Genomic DNA, 17,236 nt, shown 5'->3' with positions numbered 1-17,236 from the left:
CAAGTGGTAGAGTTCCCAAGTCCAATTCAAAAAATTTTGAGGGACTTTGGAGGTGGAGCCAGGAGACTTTGGGGGTGGAGCCAGAAGCAAGGTTGTAACAAGCATAATTGAACTCCAAAGGGAGTTTTGTCACATTTAAAGCGACCACATACCTTTTAAATGCCTTCCCTCCGCTGGAAATAATGGATAGGGGCACCTTCTTTCAAAAAACAGCCCCCTATATCCCAGATACACACAGATCAATTCTCCATTATTCCCTATGAAAATCAGTCTCCATAGGAAATAATGGAGTGCCCAGCAGAGATTTCCCCCCCCCCTCCGCTTTCTGATGACCCTGAAGCAGGGGGAGGGCCTCCAAACCGGAGGATCCCCTGCCCCCACCTGGGGATTGGCAACTCTAGCAAGTGGTGAAGGGTAGGCAGTTCACATTTGCCCTGAGCCCGATAGGGGAGGGCGGGATATAAATATTAAATAAATAAATAAAAAGACATGCAAGTTTGTTGCAAGGAAAATTTCAAAATGGTGCTTTTTCATCATATGTAAAACAGCTATTAAAAATAACACTTTAAGTGGGCACAGGTGAAAGAATGAACAAGTTACAAAGGAAGGCACAACCAAATGGTGGTGATCCAGTGGCATAGGTGCCTGCTATATTGGAGGTAGACTTGGAGAGAGTGTGAAACAGACTGGTATAGGTTGGGTGATGGGGCACTGGATGGGGGGCACTCATTTTAGCCAATCCCAGCAAGCTCCATAGTTTCTCTCTCTTCCCCTCACACTTGATGGAGCAGGGGAGGGGAGCAAGGTGTGCACCAGCCTTGCATTCCTGGCAGAATGTGAGGGGTGTGGAAAGGAGTGGAAGAGACAAAGTGGCATTTAGTCAAAAAGGGTCAAATGTGCAGGTGTCGGATTGGGGAAATAGTTAATGGCAAACCACCCCATAAAAAGTCTGCCGTGAAAACGTTGTGAAAGCAGCATCACCCCAGAGTCGGAAATGACTGGTGCTTGCACAGCGGACTACCTTTTTTTACATGGGAAAAGGCAGTCAGGCTATCACAAGGGGAACATGAGTCAGTCATTATGCAGCTGCTAAAAAGGCTCATGTGATTTTAGGCTGCCTAAGTTATATCAATAAGTTATATTAGAAGGATGGGGCGGAAGGGTTGGAGGTGGGGTGGCTCTGTATGTCAGAGAGGGTATACAGTCCAGTAAGACTGAGGTCAAAGAATTAGATTCCCTTCTAGAAATGCTTTGGGTCGAAATAGAGGGCCCAAAAGGAAATTTAACTATGGGAGTTTGTTATCGCCCACCAAATCAAAAGATAGAGGACGATTATAATATGATGGAAAGATTAAAGATAGCGGCTAAACATAAAAACTGTGTCGTAATAGGTGATTTTAACTATCCGCAGATGATTGGCTCAGTATGTGTTCAAGTCGAGAGAAAGAGATTGAGTTTCTAGATGCTCTCAATCACTGTGCTATGGAGCAGATGGTCACAGAACCTACCAGGGATGGGGCGATCCTGGATTTGATCCTAAGTAATGCCCAAGAGTTGGTGAGAGATGTAAAAGTGATCGCACCACTTGGGAGCAGTGACCATAACGTTATTGATTTCACCATTTGTATAAATAGAGAGTTGCCCCAAAAGACCAGCACAACCACGTTTAACTTTAAAAGGGGTAAATTCTCTGAGATGAGGAGGCATGTGAAGAGGAAACTGAAGGGAAAGGTAAATACAGTCAAAACCGTTGGGGAAGCTTGGAGACTATTTAAAACTACAATCCTAGAAGCTCACATAAAATATCTACCACAAGTTAGGAAAGGCACAAACAGGTATAAGAAAAGGCCTGCATGATAACAAACAAAGTAATGGAAGCTGTAAAAGGTAAGAAGGACTCCTTTAAGCGGTGGAAAGCTAGTCCAAGTGAGATTAATAAAAGGGAACACAGGCTGTGGCAAATCAAATGCAAGACTGTGATCAGGCAGGCAAAAAGGGACTATGAGGAACATGTTGCAAAAAACATAAAGACCAACAATAAAAATTTCTTCAAATGTATTAGAAGCAGGAAACCAGCCATGGAGGCAGTGGGGCCCTTGGATGACCAAGGGGCAAAAGGATTACTGAAGGAGGACAGGGAAATGGCTGAGAAGCTGAATGCATTTTTTGCCTCCGTCTTCACTGCGGAAGATGAGAAGTGTTTGCCTGCTTCAGAACCACTTATTTTGGAAGGGGTGTTGAAAGACCTGAGTCAGATTGAGGTGACAAGAGAGGAGGTCCTACAACTGATTGACGAATTAAAAACTAATAAGTCACCAGGTCCGGATGGCATACATCCAAGAGTTCTGAAAGAACTCAAAGTTGAACTTGTGGATCTTCTGACAAAAATATGTAATCTTTCATTGAAATCTGCCTCCGTTCCTGAGGACTGGAAGGTAACAAATGTCACCCCCATCTTTAAAAAGGGTTCCAGAGGAGATCCGGGAAATTACAGGCCAGGTAGTCTGACTTCAATACCGGGAAAGTTGGTAGAAACCATTATCAAGGATAGAATGAGTAGGCACATTGATGAACTTGAGTTATTGAGGAAGACTCAGCATGGGTTCTGTAAGGGAAGATCTTGCCTCACTAACTTGTTACATTTTTTTGAGAGGGTGGACAAAGGAGACCCAGTAGATGTTGTTCACCTTGACTTCCAGAAAGCTTTTGATAAAGTTCCTCATCAAAGGCTCCTTAGTAAGCTTGAGAGTCGTGGAGTAAAAGGACAGGTCCTCTTGTGGATCAAAACCTGGCTAATTAATAGGAAGCATAGAGTGAGTATAAATGGGCAGTCTTCACAGTGGAGGACGGTAAGCAGTGGGGTGCCGCAGGGTTCAGTACTGGGTCCCATGCTTTTTATCTTGTTCATAAATGATTTGGAGTTGGGAGTAAGCAGTGAAGTGGCCAAGTTTGCAGATGACACTAAATTGTTCAGGGTGGTGAGAACCAGAGAGGATTGTGAGGCACTCCAAAGGGATCTGTTGAGGCTGGGTGAGTGGGCGTCAGTGTAGCAGATGAAGTTCAATGTGGCAAAGTGCAAAGTAATGCACATTGGGGCCAAAAATCCCAGCTACAAATACAAGTTGATGGGGTGTGAACTGGCAAAGACTGACCAAGAGAGAGATCTTGGGGTCGTGGTAGATAACTCACTGAAAATGTCAAGACAGTGTCGATTGCAATAAAAAAGGCCAACGCCATGCTGGGAATTATTAGGAAGGGAATTGAAAACAAATCAGCCAGTATCATAATGCCCCTGTATAAATCGATGGTGCAGTCTCATTTGGAATACTGTGTGCAATTCTGGTCACCGCACCTCAAAAAGGATATTATAGCACTGGAAAAAGTGCAGAAAAGGACAACTAGAATGATTACAGGTTTGAAACACTTTCCCTATGAAGAAAGGTTAAAACACTTGGGGCTCTTTAGCTTGGAGAAACGTCGACTGCAGGGTGACATGATAGAGGTTTACAAGATTATGCATGGGATGGAGAAGGTAGAGAAAGAAGTACAGTACTTTTCTCCCTTTCTCACAATATAAGAACTCGTGGGCATTTGATGAAATTGCTGAGCAGTCAGGTTAAAACAGATAAAAAGAGGTACTTCTTCACCCTAAGGGTGATTAACATGTGGAATTCACTACCACAGGAGGTGGTGGCGGCTACAAGCAAAGCCAGCTTCAAGAGGGGGTTAGATAAAAATATGGAGCAGAGGTCCATCAGTGGCTATTAGCCACAGTGTGTATATATATGTGTGTGTGTATAATTTGGGGGGGGGGGCTACTGTGTGACACAGAGTGTTGGACTGGATGGGCCATTGACCTGATCCAACATGGCTTCTCTTATGTTCTTATGCCTTAATAGAAGCCTAGCATCCAATTCATCAGGAGTAGTTTCACTCAGCTCTGTGCTAGTAAGACCTCTTTGGGAGTCTTTTGTCCAGTTCTGGGCATCACGCTTCAAATAAAATGTTAAAAAACTGGAACAGGTTCAAAGGAGGTGAGGACGGTTGGAAGCCAGGAAAACAAGTCCTACAAGAATGAACTGGGTACATTAAGCCTGGAGAAGATGAAGGGAAGGACCATCTAGTCCCTTATGAACCCACTTAACCACTATGTTTCAGTTCTAATGTGGTCTGTAGAGTTTAGCAAACACCTCAATTTTAATTGAGGACATTGTGGAACATTTTGTGTGCCTGCTGTTCTTCTGTGTTCCTGGAACTGCCACTGGCACACCCTGTATGAGGCTCTCTTCAATGGACTTTCATTCTGGAACCTTTTCCTGCTTCTTCCCCCTTAGTTTTTCTTTCCCCTTAACCAGGACTCCACTTCTCAGCTCCCTTCCTCACCTACTTTGCCAGCATCTCTCCTTCCTTCCAACTCTGAACCCTCCATCCTGTAGAATGTGAGAGCTAATTTGTGCTTAGACCACACAAAAGATTACATTCTGAATAAAACTTTGTTGGTCTTAAAGGTACACTTGACTCCTACTTTGTTCTGAGCTCAGTAGTTTGGCACTAAGGAAAGAAACGACTTGTCAAGACTTGCACTGGATCTCTTGCTATTTGTTACTGACCTGGTTGCTGCTGGGATCACTGAAGGGAGTGTTTAGTTAACATTTTAGGGAAAAGCAAAAATAATCTGTGCAGAGTGTTAAAGCTGCAGCACTGCAGTCCTAAGCTTTGCTCATGACCTGAGTTCGATCCCCGGCAGAAGCTGGGTTTTCAGGTAGCCCGCTTACGTTGACTCAGCCTTCCATCCTTCCAAGGTTGGTAAGATGAGTACCCGGCTTGCTGGGGGGGAAAGTGTAGATGACTGGGGAAGGCAGTGGCAAATCACCCCATAAAAAGTCTGCTGTGAAAATGTTGTGATGTGATGTAAACCAGAGTCAGAAACGACTGGTGCTTGCACAGGGGACCTTTCCTCCCTTATCCCCATTGAGATTGTGCTGTCTTTCCCCAGGAAGTGTGAAGGTCTAGGGAGAGGGACAGGGCAGGTTTTGCAGCAGGCATGTTTTCTTTCTAGCATTGTGAACTTTGTATTGCAGCCACATCAACTGCTGTGATAGCTGCAGATGCTGCAGAGTGACAGGGAACATGTGGAAGTCTCATTCCTCCTGCCTTGTCCCCCACCTCCTTGCTAAGCTGAGGCGGGTTCCAGATACACTTTGGTCAAAGCCTCTTCTACTGCCAGGGTTGGATTAGTTGCACAGACCACAGGAGGGTGTGCCACTGCACTGGTTAGCACAGTGGATTAGGACTGGGCAGATTCAAATCTTTTTTCTACTGTGGAGTTCACTGGGTCCCTCTCTCTCAGCCTAATTTAATTTTCAGCCTGCCTGTGAAGATAAAACAGGGTGCGGAGAAACAGCGTACCCCTGTTCTTCAAAGGCACGGGGGGTGGTGAAAGAAACATGTAATAAATGAAAATGAAATAAATAACTTATAACTACATTACATTTAAGATCAACTTTAATTCTCCCATTGCTTGGAGCTGGCTTTGAGTCCCCAGATGAGGAAATGTCTTCTTTGTAAAGAGATGTAGATAACCAAGTTACTGTACAGGTGGCCAAATATTGGCGACAGTTATATTGCAGCATATTTAAAGAGCCACCTGCCTGATTTGTTTTACCTGATTGTGTGCTCCTGTTCATGGACAGTGGTTGCAGGAACAATAACTGGATTCGATTCGAGTCTGCCTGTGACTGCTAAAGAGACAGCTGTTAGTTACATGTGGGGTGGGGTAGTATCTGTTTAATGCAGAATTAAGAAGGTCCCAGAAAATGAGATGAATGTGTTCTTCTGTTTCGAAATATGGAACCTTTAGCTTTGCTCATAAGAACAGTAATGGTTGATGCTGGCATATGAAGGTGCCCCACAGTTTTCTTCTGCTGTCAGTTGAGCGACTACTCTCCCTATATCAATCTGTACTCCATGGAAATGTTGTCCCTAATTTTGCTGCCTCTGAATTGAATGCTTTAATTCTTTCTCTCAGGGCTTTTTTTGTAGCAGGAATTCCTTTGCATATTAGGCCACACACCCCTGATGTAGCCAATCCTCCAAGAGCTTACTGTAGGCCCTGTAATAAGAGCCCTGTAAGCTCTTGAAGGATTGGTTACATGAGAGGGGTGTGGCCTAATATGCAAAGGAGTTCCTGCTACAAATAGCCCTGCTTCTGAAGAGAACAGTTCAAGCATGGATTAGAGTATATGTTCAAGGGAGCATGGCCCAAGTGGCATTTTTTTGTATCTATGGATATAATTGGCCTACTCTAGGCAAGAGTCAGTCTTCCAGTTTGAAAACTAAAATTACCCCCTCCTTGCATCTCAAACACTTTCTACCCAAATTACAGGATCCTGGATGTATACAGCAGTTTAAAACACACACACACAATTTTTTTTCTTTGTAATCTCATTGACACTGCAGAGAGAGGAGGCAGTCCTTGGGTGGAGGGAACAACCATTCTCTGTTTTTATTATTTGGATTCTGCTCCTTGAAACTGGGACTGTAACAGTTGTTGCAGATGCTTAAGGCCAGACTGCATTCTACAAGGTGTTTGAGTCTGCCACAGGGACTTGCAAATACATTAAAGCTGTGAGTTCCCAGAGAAAACTCCATTGACAGTGGAAATACTGCGGGGGCTCAATGTGACTTGGGAGGGACCACAGTGTAAGGGGAGGAGGGGCTCCTGCCTCCCCATCATGACATTTTCCCAAGCCAGAATGGCACCAGGGATATTATATGCTCTGTCAGACTGAATGTTTGCATCCCCACAGCATTTTTAGGTGGAATTCTCACCAAGAATTGTCTCCAATATGGCGTTGTCTACAATATGGCTGTGAGTTCTTGTGGTAGAACTCATGTACTTCAAAATGCATAGTTTGGCCCTTAGAGCTTTCTGAACATATAAAGGCTCATTCAGACTACTGTATGCACTGGCCCTGGATTAATTTTTGATCAAAGTGTTTTTATCAGAAGTGTTTGAAATACAGTTCAAGGTATTTGTAGTGAAGTTCGTGGTTGAATGCAGCATTGCTCCATTGCTGCTTTTTGTTGGGCCATAGACTCATACCTTACCTCATGTTTTGTCTTGCTTTTTGTCCTGATTCACAGATACAGGCTTGGGAGATTCTGTGTGCTCCAGCCCCAGTATGTCTAGTACCACAAGTCCTAAGCTGGACCCTCCTCCTTCCCCTCACGCTAACAGGAAAAAACATCGCAGGAAGAAAAGCACTAGCAATTTTAAACCTGACGGTATCTCAGGCACTGCTGAAGGTATCTATTTTACATTGTCTTCTAGTGCAAACATGCATAGTATTGACATGTCCCATAAGTCTCACTGCTGCCTTCATCTAAGGTTGGGGTATTTTTGCATTCTGCTGCTGAGTTGCTGTTGTATCCTGGGACAGTTCAAAAAAGAAATCTTCTCTGTCATTTAGGGGTGTGCATATCAAAGAATCTGGTTTGGATATATTGAACCTGAAATATATTGGTATTTCCTGATATTTCTGAATTCCTAGTATTGTTAAGTATTGGGATTCTGGAATATTCATGATTGCTAATTTTTTCCAGCTCCATTATACCCTATGGGGACCATTATAATCAATGGTCCTCATGTGTGGTAATGGAGAATCAATGTTGAGGGGGGTGGGTGGAGGGCTTTTTTGAGGTGGCACAGCTGTTGATGCCTCTCCTCAAACAAAACCCTAAGTTTCAAAAAGATTAGACGAAGGGGTCCAACTTTATGAGCCTCAGGAGAAGGAGCCCCCATCCTCCATTGTTTCCAGTGGAGAAAAAAAAGGTGTTTAAAGGGGCACAATCCCTTTAAGTGCCTTCTCCAAATTGCAACACAACTCCAAAGGCATTTAAAGGGGCTGCAGTCCATTTAAAAGCCTGAGAGTTCACTTTGAAGACATTTAAATGGACTGAGAGCCCTTTAAATGTCCTCTAACTGCAGCTATCCAGCGGCCCCCCAAAAATCCCAAATATTTTCAGGTTTTTTTCCAGGAAACCATTTTTGGATAGCTGAATCACCAGCCCTCTCCATGATTGGCTGAGAAAATACCCAATAAATACCAATAAAGTACTTACCAAGTATTTTTTTTCTGCTCAGTTTATATCGAACACAGGCCTTTACTGTCATTTTGCAGAGATCAGCCAACTCCTTGAGATGATGAACTTCTGTCTTTAGTCAACTGTAAAATTTCAGGCTACATTTGTAGGATACCCTCCCACCCCACCCTGTTAGTGAATCCTACCAAACTCATACCCATATGCCATTGGAGGCAGGATTGCAACATTGAATTCTTACAATTTTATTACAGAAATACTCCTGTCGCACATTAGTCCCCACCCCCTCCAACAGGCTAGACAATCTGATGGAAGTTTTCTTCTTTATGCCGCTACAGACTGACTTTATTTTTAAAATTAGTCACCAGAGTCATAGTTATCATTTTACTGTTTGGATTGGTTTGGGCTGTTTGCCCAACTTATCCCATATCATTAATGCTTTTGATTAAGGCACAGTTACCAGAACTACAGCCTCTCTCTCTTTGCTGATGAAACTCCATGATAGCAATGAATGAATTTTAAAATTGGGGCTCAGTTGATGCAGTCTTTGTGAAGGGACTGCCAAATGATTTTGATATTAGTATTTTGATGGTATTGATGTTTTTAGTAGAACATTATGTTCAAGATTCTCTCAAAACACCTTCAGTTTAGAAATAGCAAACGTTTCTAAAGAGCAAATCCCACTATACTTGGTTATTTATTTACTGACAAAATTTCTAGGCTGCCTTTCTCCTGTGAAGACTCAAGGTAGCTATCAGTAGTAGCTTAAAAAAAAATCCAAGCTCATAATACATTTCAAAATAAACAAATTACCAGAAAATACAGAGCAAATCCACTGACCAAATGCCCTTTTTAAACAGTTCAGTGATAAAATTTTCCCTGACATAAAGTGGCTACCTTCAGGAAAACCATTCCACAATGTAGGGGCCACTACCAAAGGTGAAGCCTAGCTCACCATCAGAAGATCAGAGTGGCTACATTGGTTGACCCTGGGAGAGAAAGCCCTTCAGTATGTGAATCCCAGGCTGCAGAAGGGTTTAAACAGAATCAGTGCTTTCAGCTGAACTCAGAAACAAATAGGCAACTGGTGTAATGTTCTTAGAAGATTAATATCTGAACAGTTTTGCTCCAAATTGTAATCAAAGTTTCTGAGTTGACTTCCAGGGTAGTCTTGTTCCAGGACAGTCCTCGGGTTTACTGTAGTTTAGTACAGCCAGCGCTAGATAAGAGGTTATCCATACTAAAGCTGAAAGAGAACAACTGTAGCCATTGCATCTGCATTTTTTCCCCCTCAAAAAAAAGAGCCTGGTCCAACAAAATATGCAAACTCTTAACTGAATCAAACAATGATACACAAACACTGAACAGCAGGCCTTGCCAGCTAACATAACCTCCATCTTGTCAGGATGCAGTTTCAGTTTATCCACCTGACCACTACTGAGAAGACACTGGCCTAGAGCAGAGATAGCTGTTTCCAGAGGCTTATTTGTGCACTTGGGTGAGAACAACATATAGTGATACTCTGCTCCAGAGCTTCAGATGATCTCCTTTAGTGGTCTAACATAAAAGTTAAAAAACATGGGTTATAACAGTAGACCCTGCACATCACCTTTCCCACTGTAGACATTTTCCATCATAGCTCCAGCTCTATGGAATGGGCTTCCTGAGGATATGAGAGGCACCCAGAGGGTGCTGCCAGGCCTAGTGTAGCCAACCTCCATATGGAGCCTGAAGATATCCTAGGATCACAACTAAACTACAGACAACACATCTCTGTTCCCATCCTGGAGAAAATCACTGCTTTGGAGGGTGGACTGTATGACATTCTGTTCACCTGAGGCCTCTCCCTTTGCTGACCAACAGCCTGTGTTGCCTAGCAACAGCCTCTGGCTAGCACTTTCCAGGCGGCAGGAAATACTCCCAACAGGGCCAGCCCTCTCTGACTGTTTCTTTGGAAGCAGAGAGTCCTTTCATGAGGCTGCAGTAGCTCTGCAGCTGTTTCTGAGGGCGGTTGACAGAGAGGACACAGAGAAGTGTTGGATATGTGGCTGTCTCTGAGGAAGACTGCTTCTGGCAGTTTGTTCAACATTCATGAGCCTGAGTAGGTGGAGCAGCCAGTGGGAGAACAGAGACGCTGACTGGCATGTGATGGGCCAGTCATTTGTTCTGGAAGTATTAGCCAATGGCCAGCTTCGATTTGGCCACGGTGATAAGAGCGTTATTACTATAGATGATTTATTTAGAACATTTATTTAAGAAGCAGGATGCAGTTCTTTCTGACAGAACTTTAGCGTGCTTACCCCTTTTCTGTATGGAAGAAGAAATATCTGTGACTCCTTCAGGGGTGAAGGAGGCTTCAGCTGCAATTAAAAAGAAAAAAGACTCCGTAAGGGAGAGGCCCCTCTCACCTGAAGCCTTGGGCTGCAGAGATCAGCTACCGAGAAACCTTGCCACCTCTAATCTCACAAACGCAAGCTCGGGGAGATTTGAAGCTTTGGGTCTGACCCTTGCTTTTATGGTCCCAGCACCAGAGATCCCAGGGAGTCCACAACTACCAGCCACCCCAAGAGAACAGTCAGCAAGATCATTCTGGGATGGCTCCCTCCCTCACAGGATGGAGATTTCCAGCCAGAAAGGGAGTATGCTGAAAAGCTCTAAAGGTGAAAGGATTTCCTCCCACAATCTGAATAGTGGTCAGCCTTTTAGCTGCATTCTTTACTTGACTCCTTTGGGTAGTTTGGGGGATACTACAGCTAGGCTGAGTCCTTTTCCAATGGCAAGCTACAGATCTTCAGGTGGGAATCAGGCAGGCCCAAATATAGCAGCAGCATATTTTCCCACACTTTTCTTTCCTCCCCCAGACTGGATGTTGCAGACCTATAGGAACCCCTGGGCCCTTCCACTCCCTCTATCTCATCCAACAAGGGAGGCAACCAGGCCCTTAGATATCAGGATATCCAGCTTCTGCCTGGCCCATGATGAATCCCAGCAACATTTCAGTTGCAGGCAGAAAGGGGAGAGTGCGCAAAAAGGCTCATTTCAGAAGGAATGCTTGTTCAATTTTGTCACACAAATCGTCCTTTTGTTCGAGTTCCTGAGTACCAGACAAGCAGTTGGGAGCATCAGAACAAAGTGCTCCTCAGTCCAACTTGCTAAAAATTCAGAGGAAGAGGGTTCCGTGTCCCCAGACACTTCTGAAACCAGGCCTGGTCATGGAAGCTGCAAGAAGGCTGAACATGGGAGGGGGCATGGAAATCACACAGGATCTGCCTTGGAATTGAGGAACTCCCTGTGACAAAGGGCTCTGCCTGCATCAGCTCAGACAAAGAGGAGAGAGAATGGTCAGGGGAGGAGACATCTCTGCAGGGAAATTCAGCTAGGCTTTTCCAACCAGAGCATTTTCAGCATCTTTTGTTAAAAGAAATCCAGTCTCTTAATTATCAGATAGAAACTACAGAGGTTCCTATAGGGGTTTTTTGTAGAAAAAGCCCAGCAGGAACTCATTTGCATATTAGGCCACACACCCTGACACCAAGCCAGCCGGAACTGCGTTCCTGCTCAAAAAAAGCCCTGGGTTCCTAGATCTTCACTGTCTGCTAAGTAAGATGGGAGATGCTTCAGATGACCAGCGAAAGGATCTTCAATTTGTTGCTTCCCAGACTTTTTTGACAACATCCTTAAAGCAGAATGGGTGATCCCTGGCAGCAGCAACTCCCTCATAGCCATTGCCAAGAAGTTCTATGCCCTCCCAGAGGATGCCATAGAAGACTTAAGGGTCCCTCTGGTGGATACATCTGTGGTTTCACTACACTTGGGAGTAGCCTGTCCAAAGACAGTGATAATGTTTTTAAGGACTTTGTATATTGAAAAAAATGAAAACGCTCAAAGAGTCTCATGAAACTTCTTCATTAGCTATATTCGCTTCATCAGCTCTGTCAAATTTTACGAGACCTATTGTGGTTTGGACCAACAATCTTTTGCAATCTCTAGATGTGGATCTGAGCACTCTTAAAGAGGTCCCTGCTGAAAATCAAGAGGGCTGCGGAATTCATCTCTGATCCATCTCAGGGTGCAATGCAATTCTGTGGCAGAGCACAGGCAGCCAAGATAGTGGTTGGACAGAATCTTTGGCTGAAGCATTAGAAAGTGGATGCCTTGTCCTAATCTAATCTGTGGACAGAAAAATTTTCTGGCAGGCTCTTCTTTGGAGAGGAAGCTCTTGACAAAGCACTAGAGGAGACCAACGAGGAGGAGAAGGCCATATAGCCGACCTCTGGTCATAAGGACTGGAAAGCAAAATCTTTTCATTTTGCAACTACAGAACGCCCTGAGTTGGTGGACATCTCCCTTTAATTTGGTCAAGGGAGTAAGTTTCCTTCAGTCATCTTATCTTCTTGTGACTACAAATGTCAACACAAAGGGTTGGAGTGGACACTGTCAGGGACAGGTCACCCAGGGCAAGTGGAGTCCCGAGGAAGTGATACACAGCATAAACTGGCTGGAATTGTGTTCAGTCAGACTGGCCTTAAGGATCTTTCAAGATCACCTGGAAGGGAGGAAAGTGCTAATACACAACAGATAGACCCATTGAAACCATCTTACATGGATGTTGTTCTGTTTCTCCATGATAGGTGGAAACAGGGTCTACAGCCAAATACCTTAAGGAGACAAGTGGAAACAGAAACTGCAGTTCTGGGTCACAAAGGACTCCAGAAATTGTCTTTTAACAAGGATATAAAGTGTTTTCTTGGGAGCACTGCACAACTGGTTCCATCGATCAGACACAGATTCCCATTGCAGAATCTTTCTAACATTTTGCAGGCACTAACAGATTGCTCCCTTGAAGCCCTTGAAGTCAGCTGATTTGAAATACATATCCTGAATAGTGACCTTTTTAGTGGTGATCGCTTTAGCAAGATGTTTCCGAGTTGGCGCCCTTGTCAGTTCGTAAGGAGCTGTGTATTTTCCAAAAAGACTTTGTCATGTTGATCCATCCTTTATTCTCCATATAACCTTTAATCAGTAGCTTTATTGCTCTCCTTCTGTCCAAAGCCAAGGAAAGGATATGGCACAAGTTGAATGTGTGCAGGGCTCTGCGTATCTATATGGACGGAATGGCAAACATCGGGCTCTCAGATGCTCTATTCATATCACATCCCCTATTGATCCATAGGGAGAATAGTCTACAATTGCCTTCTTGGTCAAACTGTGTATTCAGAGAGCATAGAAGACCTAGGGGCCTAATGGCGCAGATTTTTCAGCACTGGGGCAATAACCATTTTCAGAAGCAGCCCCAAGTAAACTGCATTACAGTAATCTAGCCTGAATGTAATCAGAGCATGGCTCACTGTGGCCGGATCACACTTTTCAAGGAATGTCCATAGCTGATGTATCAATCTCAGCTGATAAAAGGCACTGTGTGCGCCACAGAAAAGATCTGGACCTCCAACTGTAGAGCAGGATCACAAACAACCCTATTCCTTCAGGGGGAATGCAGCCTCCTCCAGGACAGAAGACCCATCAATTCTCAATCTTTGTCATTGGTCAGCAGAACCTCGGTCTTGTCTGGATTTTTTCCCCCCAGCTTATTGGCCCTCGTTCATCCCATTACTGTCTCCAGGTACCTGTTCAGGATTTCAATGGATCTGCCTGACTCAGCTGTTAAGGAGAAGTAAAACTGGGAATCATTTATATATCAGTGGCACCAAATCCTCTAATGATGTCTTCCTGTAGATGGTTTCATGTAGATGTTAAACAGTATGGGAGACAAGATGGAACCCATGGGAGCCAGTAGCAAAAAATGTCATGGGTCTAAGCAGCAGTCCTCCACCACCACTTTCTGGAATCGATTAGGCAAGTATGAGCAGAACCATGAAGCACAATACCCCTCCCCCCCAACTCAGACAGCCTCTCCAGAAGAATACCATGGTCAGTGGTACTGAACACTGCAGAGTGGTCCAGGAAAATCAACAGGAATGTCACTCTCTCTGCAGAGATCATCTGTCAGGTGACCAAGGCTGTTTCTGTCCCAAACCTCGGCTAGAATCCAGATTGAAATGGGTCTAGGTCATCCATATCCTCCAAGACAACCTGAAGTTGCATGGCCACCACCCACTTAAACACCTTGACCCAAAATGGAATGCTGGCCCCAGTTCCTTAGAGAGGCATTTATTACCTTCCACACCCTTCCAACCAACTTGGCCAGGATCAGTACCAGCAGCCACAGAGGGTCACACTGATGGGTCATGCACAGCTTGTCCACTTCACCAGGTCTCGCGAAATGAAAGTCATCCATACAATCAGGACCACAGTGTATTCCAGTAACATTCTGAGATGAACTACACCAGCTGAATCACAGTTGGTACGAGCTATTTTAACCACCAAATGCATTGCAAAATCATATCAGTAGACCTGTACATTTTCCATGTCTACCTTTTCAGGAGCCTGAGATAAGAACCCCTTCACAACTCAGAAAAATGCTTCCAGGTGGCATTGCACAGATACAGTGGAGGCAGAGAAATGAGTTTGCTTTGCCAACATTAGTGCCACAGAGTAGGCACGATAATGTGCTCTCACCTGTGCCTGGTCACATTCATTTTGAGTTTTCCTACACTTGCGCGCCAACTGTCTGCCCATCCTCTTCATTGCTCCAAGTTCCTCAGTAAATCAAGGAATATGCTGGGCTCTGCAGTAGGATCATGGGCACTCTGATCGTGTCCACAGACTGGGTCATCTCCATACTTCACAAATCAACCAAGTTTGCAACAAGAATTCCATCTTGTGTGAATTCACCTCCAGTTTGTTCTCCCGTATCCAGTTATCCAAGCATTGGTACAAGACAGAAATAGCTGTGTCTGTGGATTTTGCTAATATAAGATATAGATTACAGCAAAATTTCAGATGATTTCATTTAATCTTTACATATAAATATCATAGAGCATGGGTGACAAGACTGATCCTTAGGGAGCACCCACCACACTTTAATTTCCATATTGTTGATTCAGCCTCTCCAAGGGAAATTCTTCACCATCTGACAAAAAGGAGGAAAGCCAGTGGAATTCAGTTCCCAGTATACCAGAGCCATGTTCTGGTTACCTCAACAAGATGTTGTGGCCAGTTATGTCAAAAGTAGCAGGCAGATCTAACAAGATAAAATGAGATTAATTTTCTCTGTTGGCCATCTGCCAGTTATTTTACCAAGGCAACATTTTCCTTGAAGTAAAAGTTCTTCCAAGGAAACATTAATAGTTTCTCATACTTCTTTGACACGAATGCTTCAGCATGAAACCTCAGGGTCTTTCCCAACTTCAAATTTTCCTGTTATAGAAGCTGGCTTGCTGGTCATTCTTTTTTTAATAACTCAAATTTTATTAAATTTCATAACAAAAATACAACAACATTTTTACAACTTACAATACAACTAAACTAAAGAGCCCATTACAAATTTTCCCATGTATCCTTCCAAGTAATATATCAGTAAAGTACAAAGTCTAAATATTTGGTAGCATAGAACAAACAGAGTCAGATCTTTCATTAATATAAGCAAATAAGTCAGACCATTTTTCACAAAATTATTCTTAATGAAGGAGTTTCAGCTTGTATTAATTGCGATTAGATTTTGTCTTTTACTATAATATCCCACGCCTTCTCATACCACTGTTTAAGAGAGGGGACATTCTTTGATTTCCAACACTTGACTAAAGTTATTTTACATTATTGTGGGTTACAAATGCAACAGGAGAAAATATTTCCTTGCATGCTAAGACAGTAATAGATAGGCTGAGCCATTTGAGGTTCTCATGTCTGGTCAGGGGAGGTTTCCATCCAGTGACAAAATTGTGACATAAAAGAGCCCCTTAATGGATTGTATTTGGTTGGTCATCCTTACAACCAATGTTTAAGAGTTTCAGAACTAAAGCTCCTTACAAGTACCTAATTCAGAGTATCTAGCTAAGAAAGAAAATGGGAGGCTGTGTGTGAGTAATAGTACAGTGTGTTGCACATCCTCCTCCAATTAGGAAGAGTATACTCAGAACCTCAATGAAGGGATTTTTCTGAGACCCCTTGCCTCGTGTGAATTGGTGTCAATGCAGTGATTGGTTTGGAGGGCTGTTTGGAGAGGAAGAAGAGCTGTGTGCCATCTGCAGCTACAGTTGAGCCAGGATTTTAAAAAGTAACTGAGTACTGACAGCAGCTTGAGAGAGATGCCCGAGAGTTCATAGGAGTCCAGCGGGGAGAAGCACAACCAGTGCAAAGACAACTGTGAAGTTTCTCCCTCCAATTAGCGCTGTTTTGCATATTTATAAAATAGTTTGTCAGAATATATAAAATATTACTCTGTGGAACTGTTTATTGCAGTGTACATTTTCAGTTCAGTGTATTTTAACTTGGTTGAGAGTTGCCTACATACTTAACATTAGTACAAGTTTTTTTTGGGGGGGGGGGCGGGATGTAAACAAGCATTGTTTTGTGAGTGTGCAATTAAGCGTTACACCGGGATTTGTTTTCTGGGTTGACTGGTTGCTTTACTCCCTTTGAACAAAAGTATAATATGTACAGATTGACTGTTGAAGGAATTTATGTTAATATAGTGAGAAGTGCTATAGTGTAGGGGATTTTTTAATTAAAAAGTGGCTAAAACCATCCAATAGTATGCCATTGTAGTAATAATCCAATTAATATCCAAACTGACAGCATTCTGTGCTTCTCCCAAAGTTGTGAACTATTCACAAAACACACTTTCCAGTGTAGTTCCGTTGTTCTCTTTCTTCAAGATGATACAGTCGTGGGGCTGTCAGGGTACACTTCAGAAACAGGAGGGCAGAAATTAATAAAATCTCCACTGAATTCCTAGAGAGCCACTTTCAAGCAAGGCACAAAAGTCACTAGTTGGGAAACCTTCAGCCTCCGTTGTCAGAGCCTGTCTGACATCAAAGGGTAGCTCTTGAAAGACCATGATGTTGATGCTGAGGAGCAGAAGATGAGGGAGGAGCGATTCGCCTATTGTTTTAACCCACTTCATTGCAGACTAAACAGGTTTTTCAATGCTTGCTAACTTCAGGGTCAGGAGAGATTACAGGTTACGCCTTCCCAGTCAGAAGGGAAAGTGTCAAGGTGACCAACAAGAAAATGG

General features: G+C 43.5%; 1 protein-coding gene across 5 annotated transcripts in view; it reads left to right on the top strand.

Annotated features, from left to right (window-relative positions):
• The window catches only part of AGAP1 (ArfGAP with GTPase domain, ankyrin repeat and PH domain 1), a 505,789-nt gene that overhangs the window by 372,063 nt on the left and 116,490 nt on the right, over positions 1-17,236 (top strand). For all 5 annotated transcript variants that reach the window (XM_060232474.1, XM_060232501.1, XM_060232465.1 and 2 more), the window contains one exon: positions 7,147-7,308. In XM_060232474.1, coding sequence (XP_060088457.1) covers positions 7,147-7,308 — 162 coding nt within the window. The remainder of the gene's footprint in view (positions 1-7,146; positions 7,309-17,236) is intronic.

Source organism: Heteronotia binoei, chromosome 1 (genome assembly GCF_032191835.1).
Source record: "Heteronotia binoei isolate CCM8104 ecotype False Entrance Well chromosome 1, APGP_CSIRO_Hbin_v1, whole genome shotgun sequence".
NCBI lineage: Eukaryota > Metazoa > Chordata > Lepidosauria > Squamata > Gekkonidae > Heteronotia > Heteronotia binoei.
Note: the sequence above shows the minus strand (reverse complement) of the source record. Positions and strands in the feature narration are given on the sequence as shown.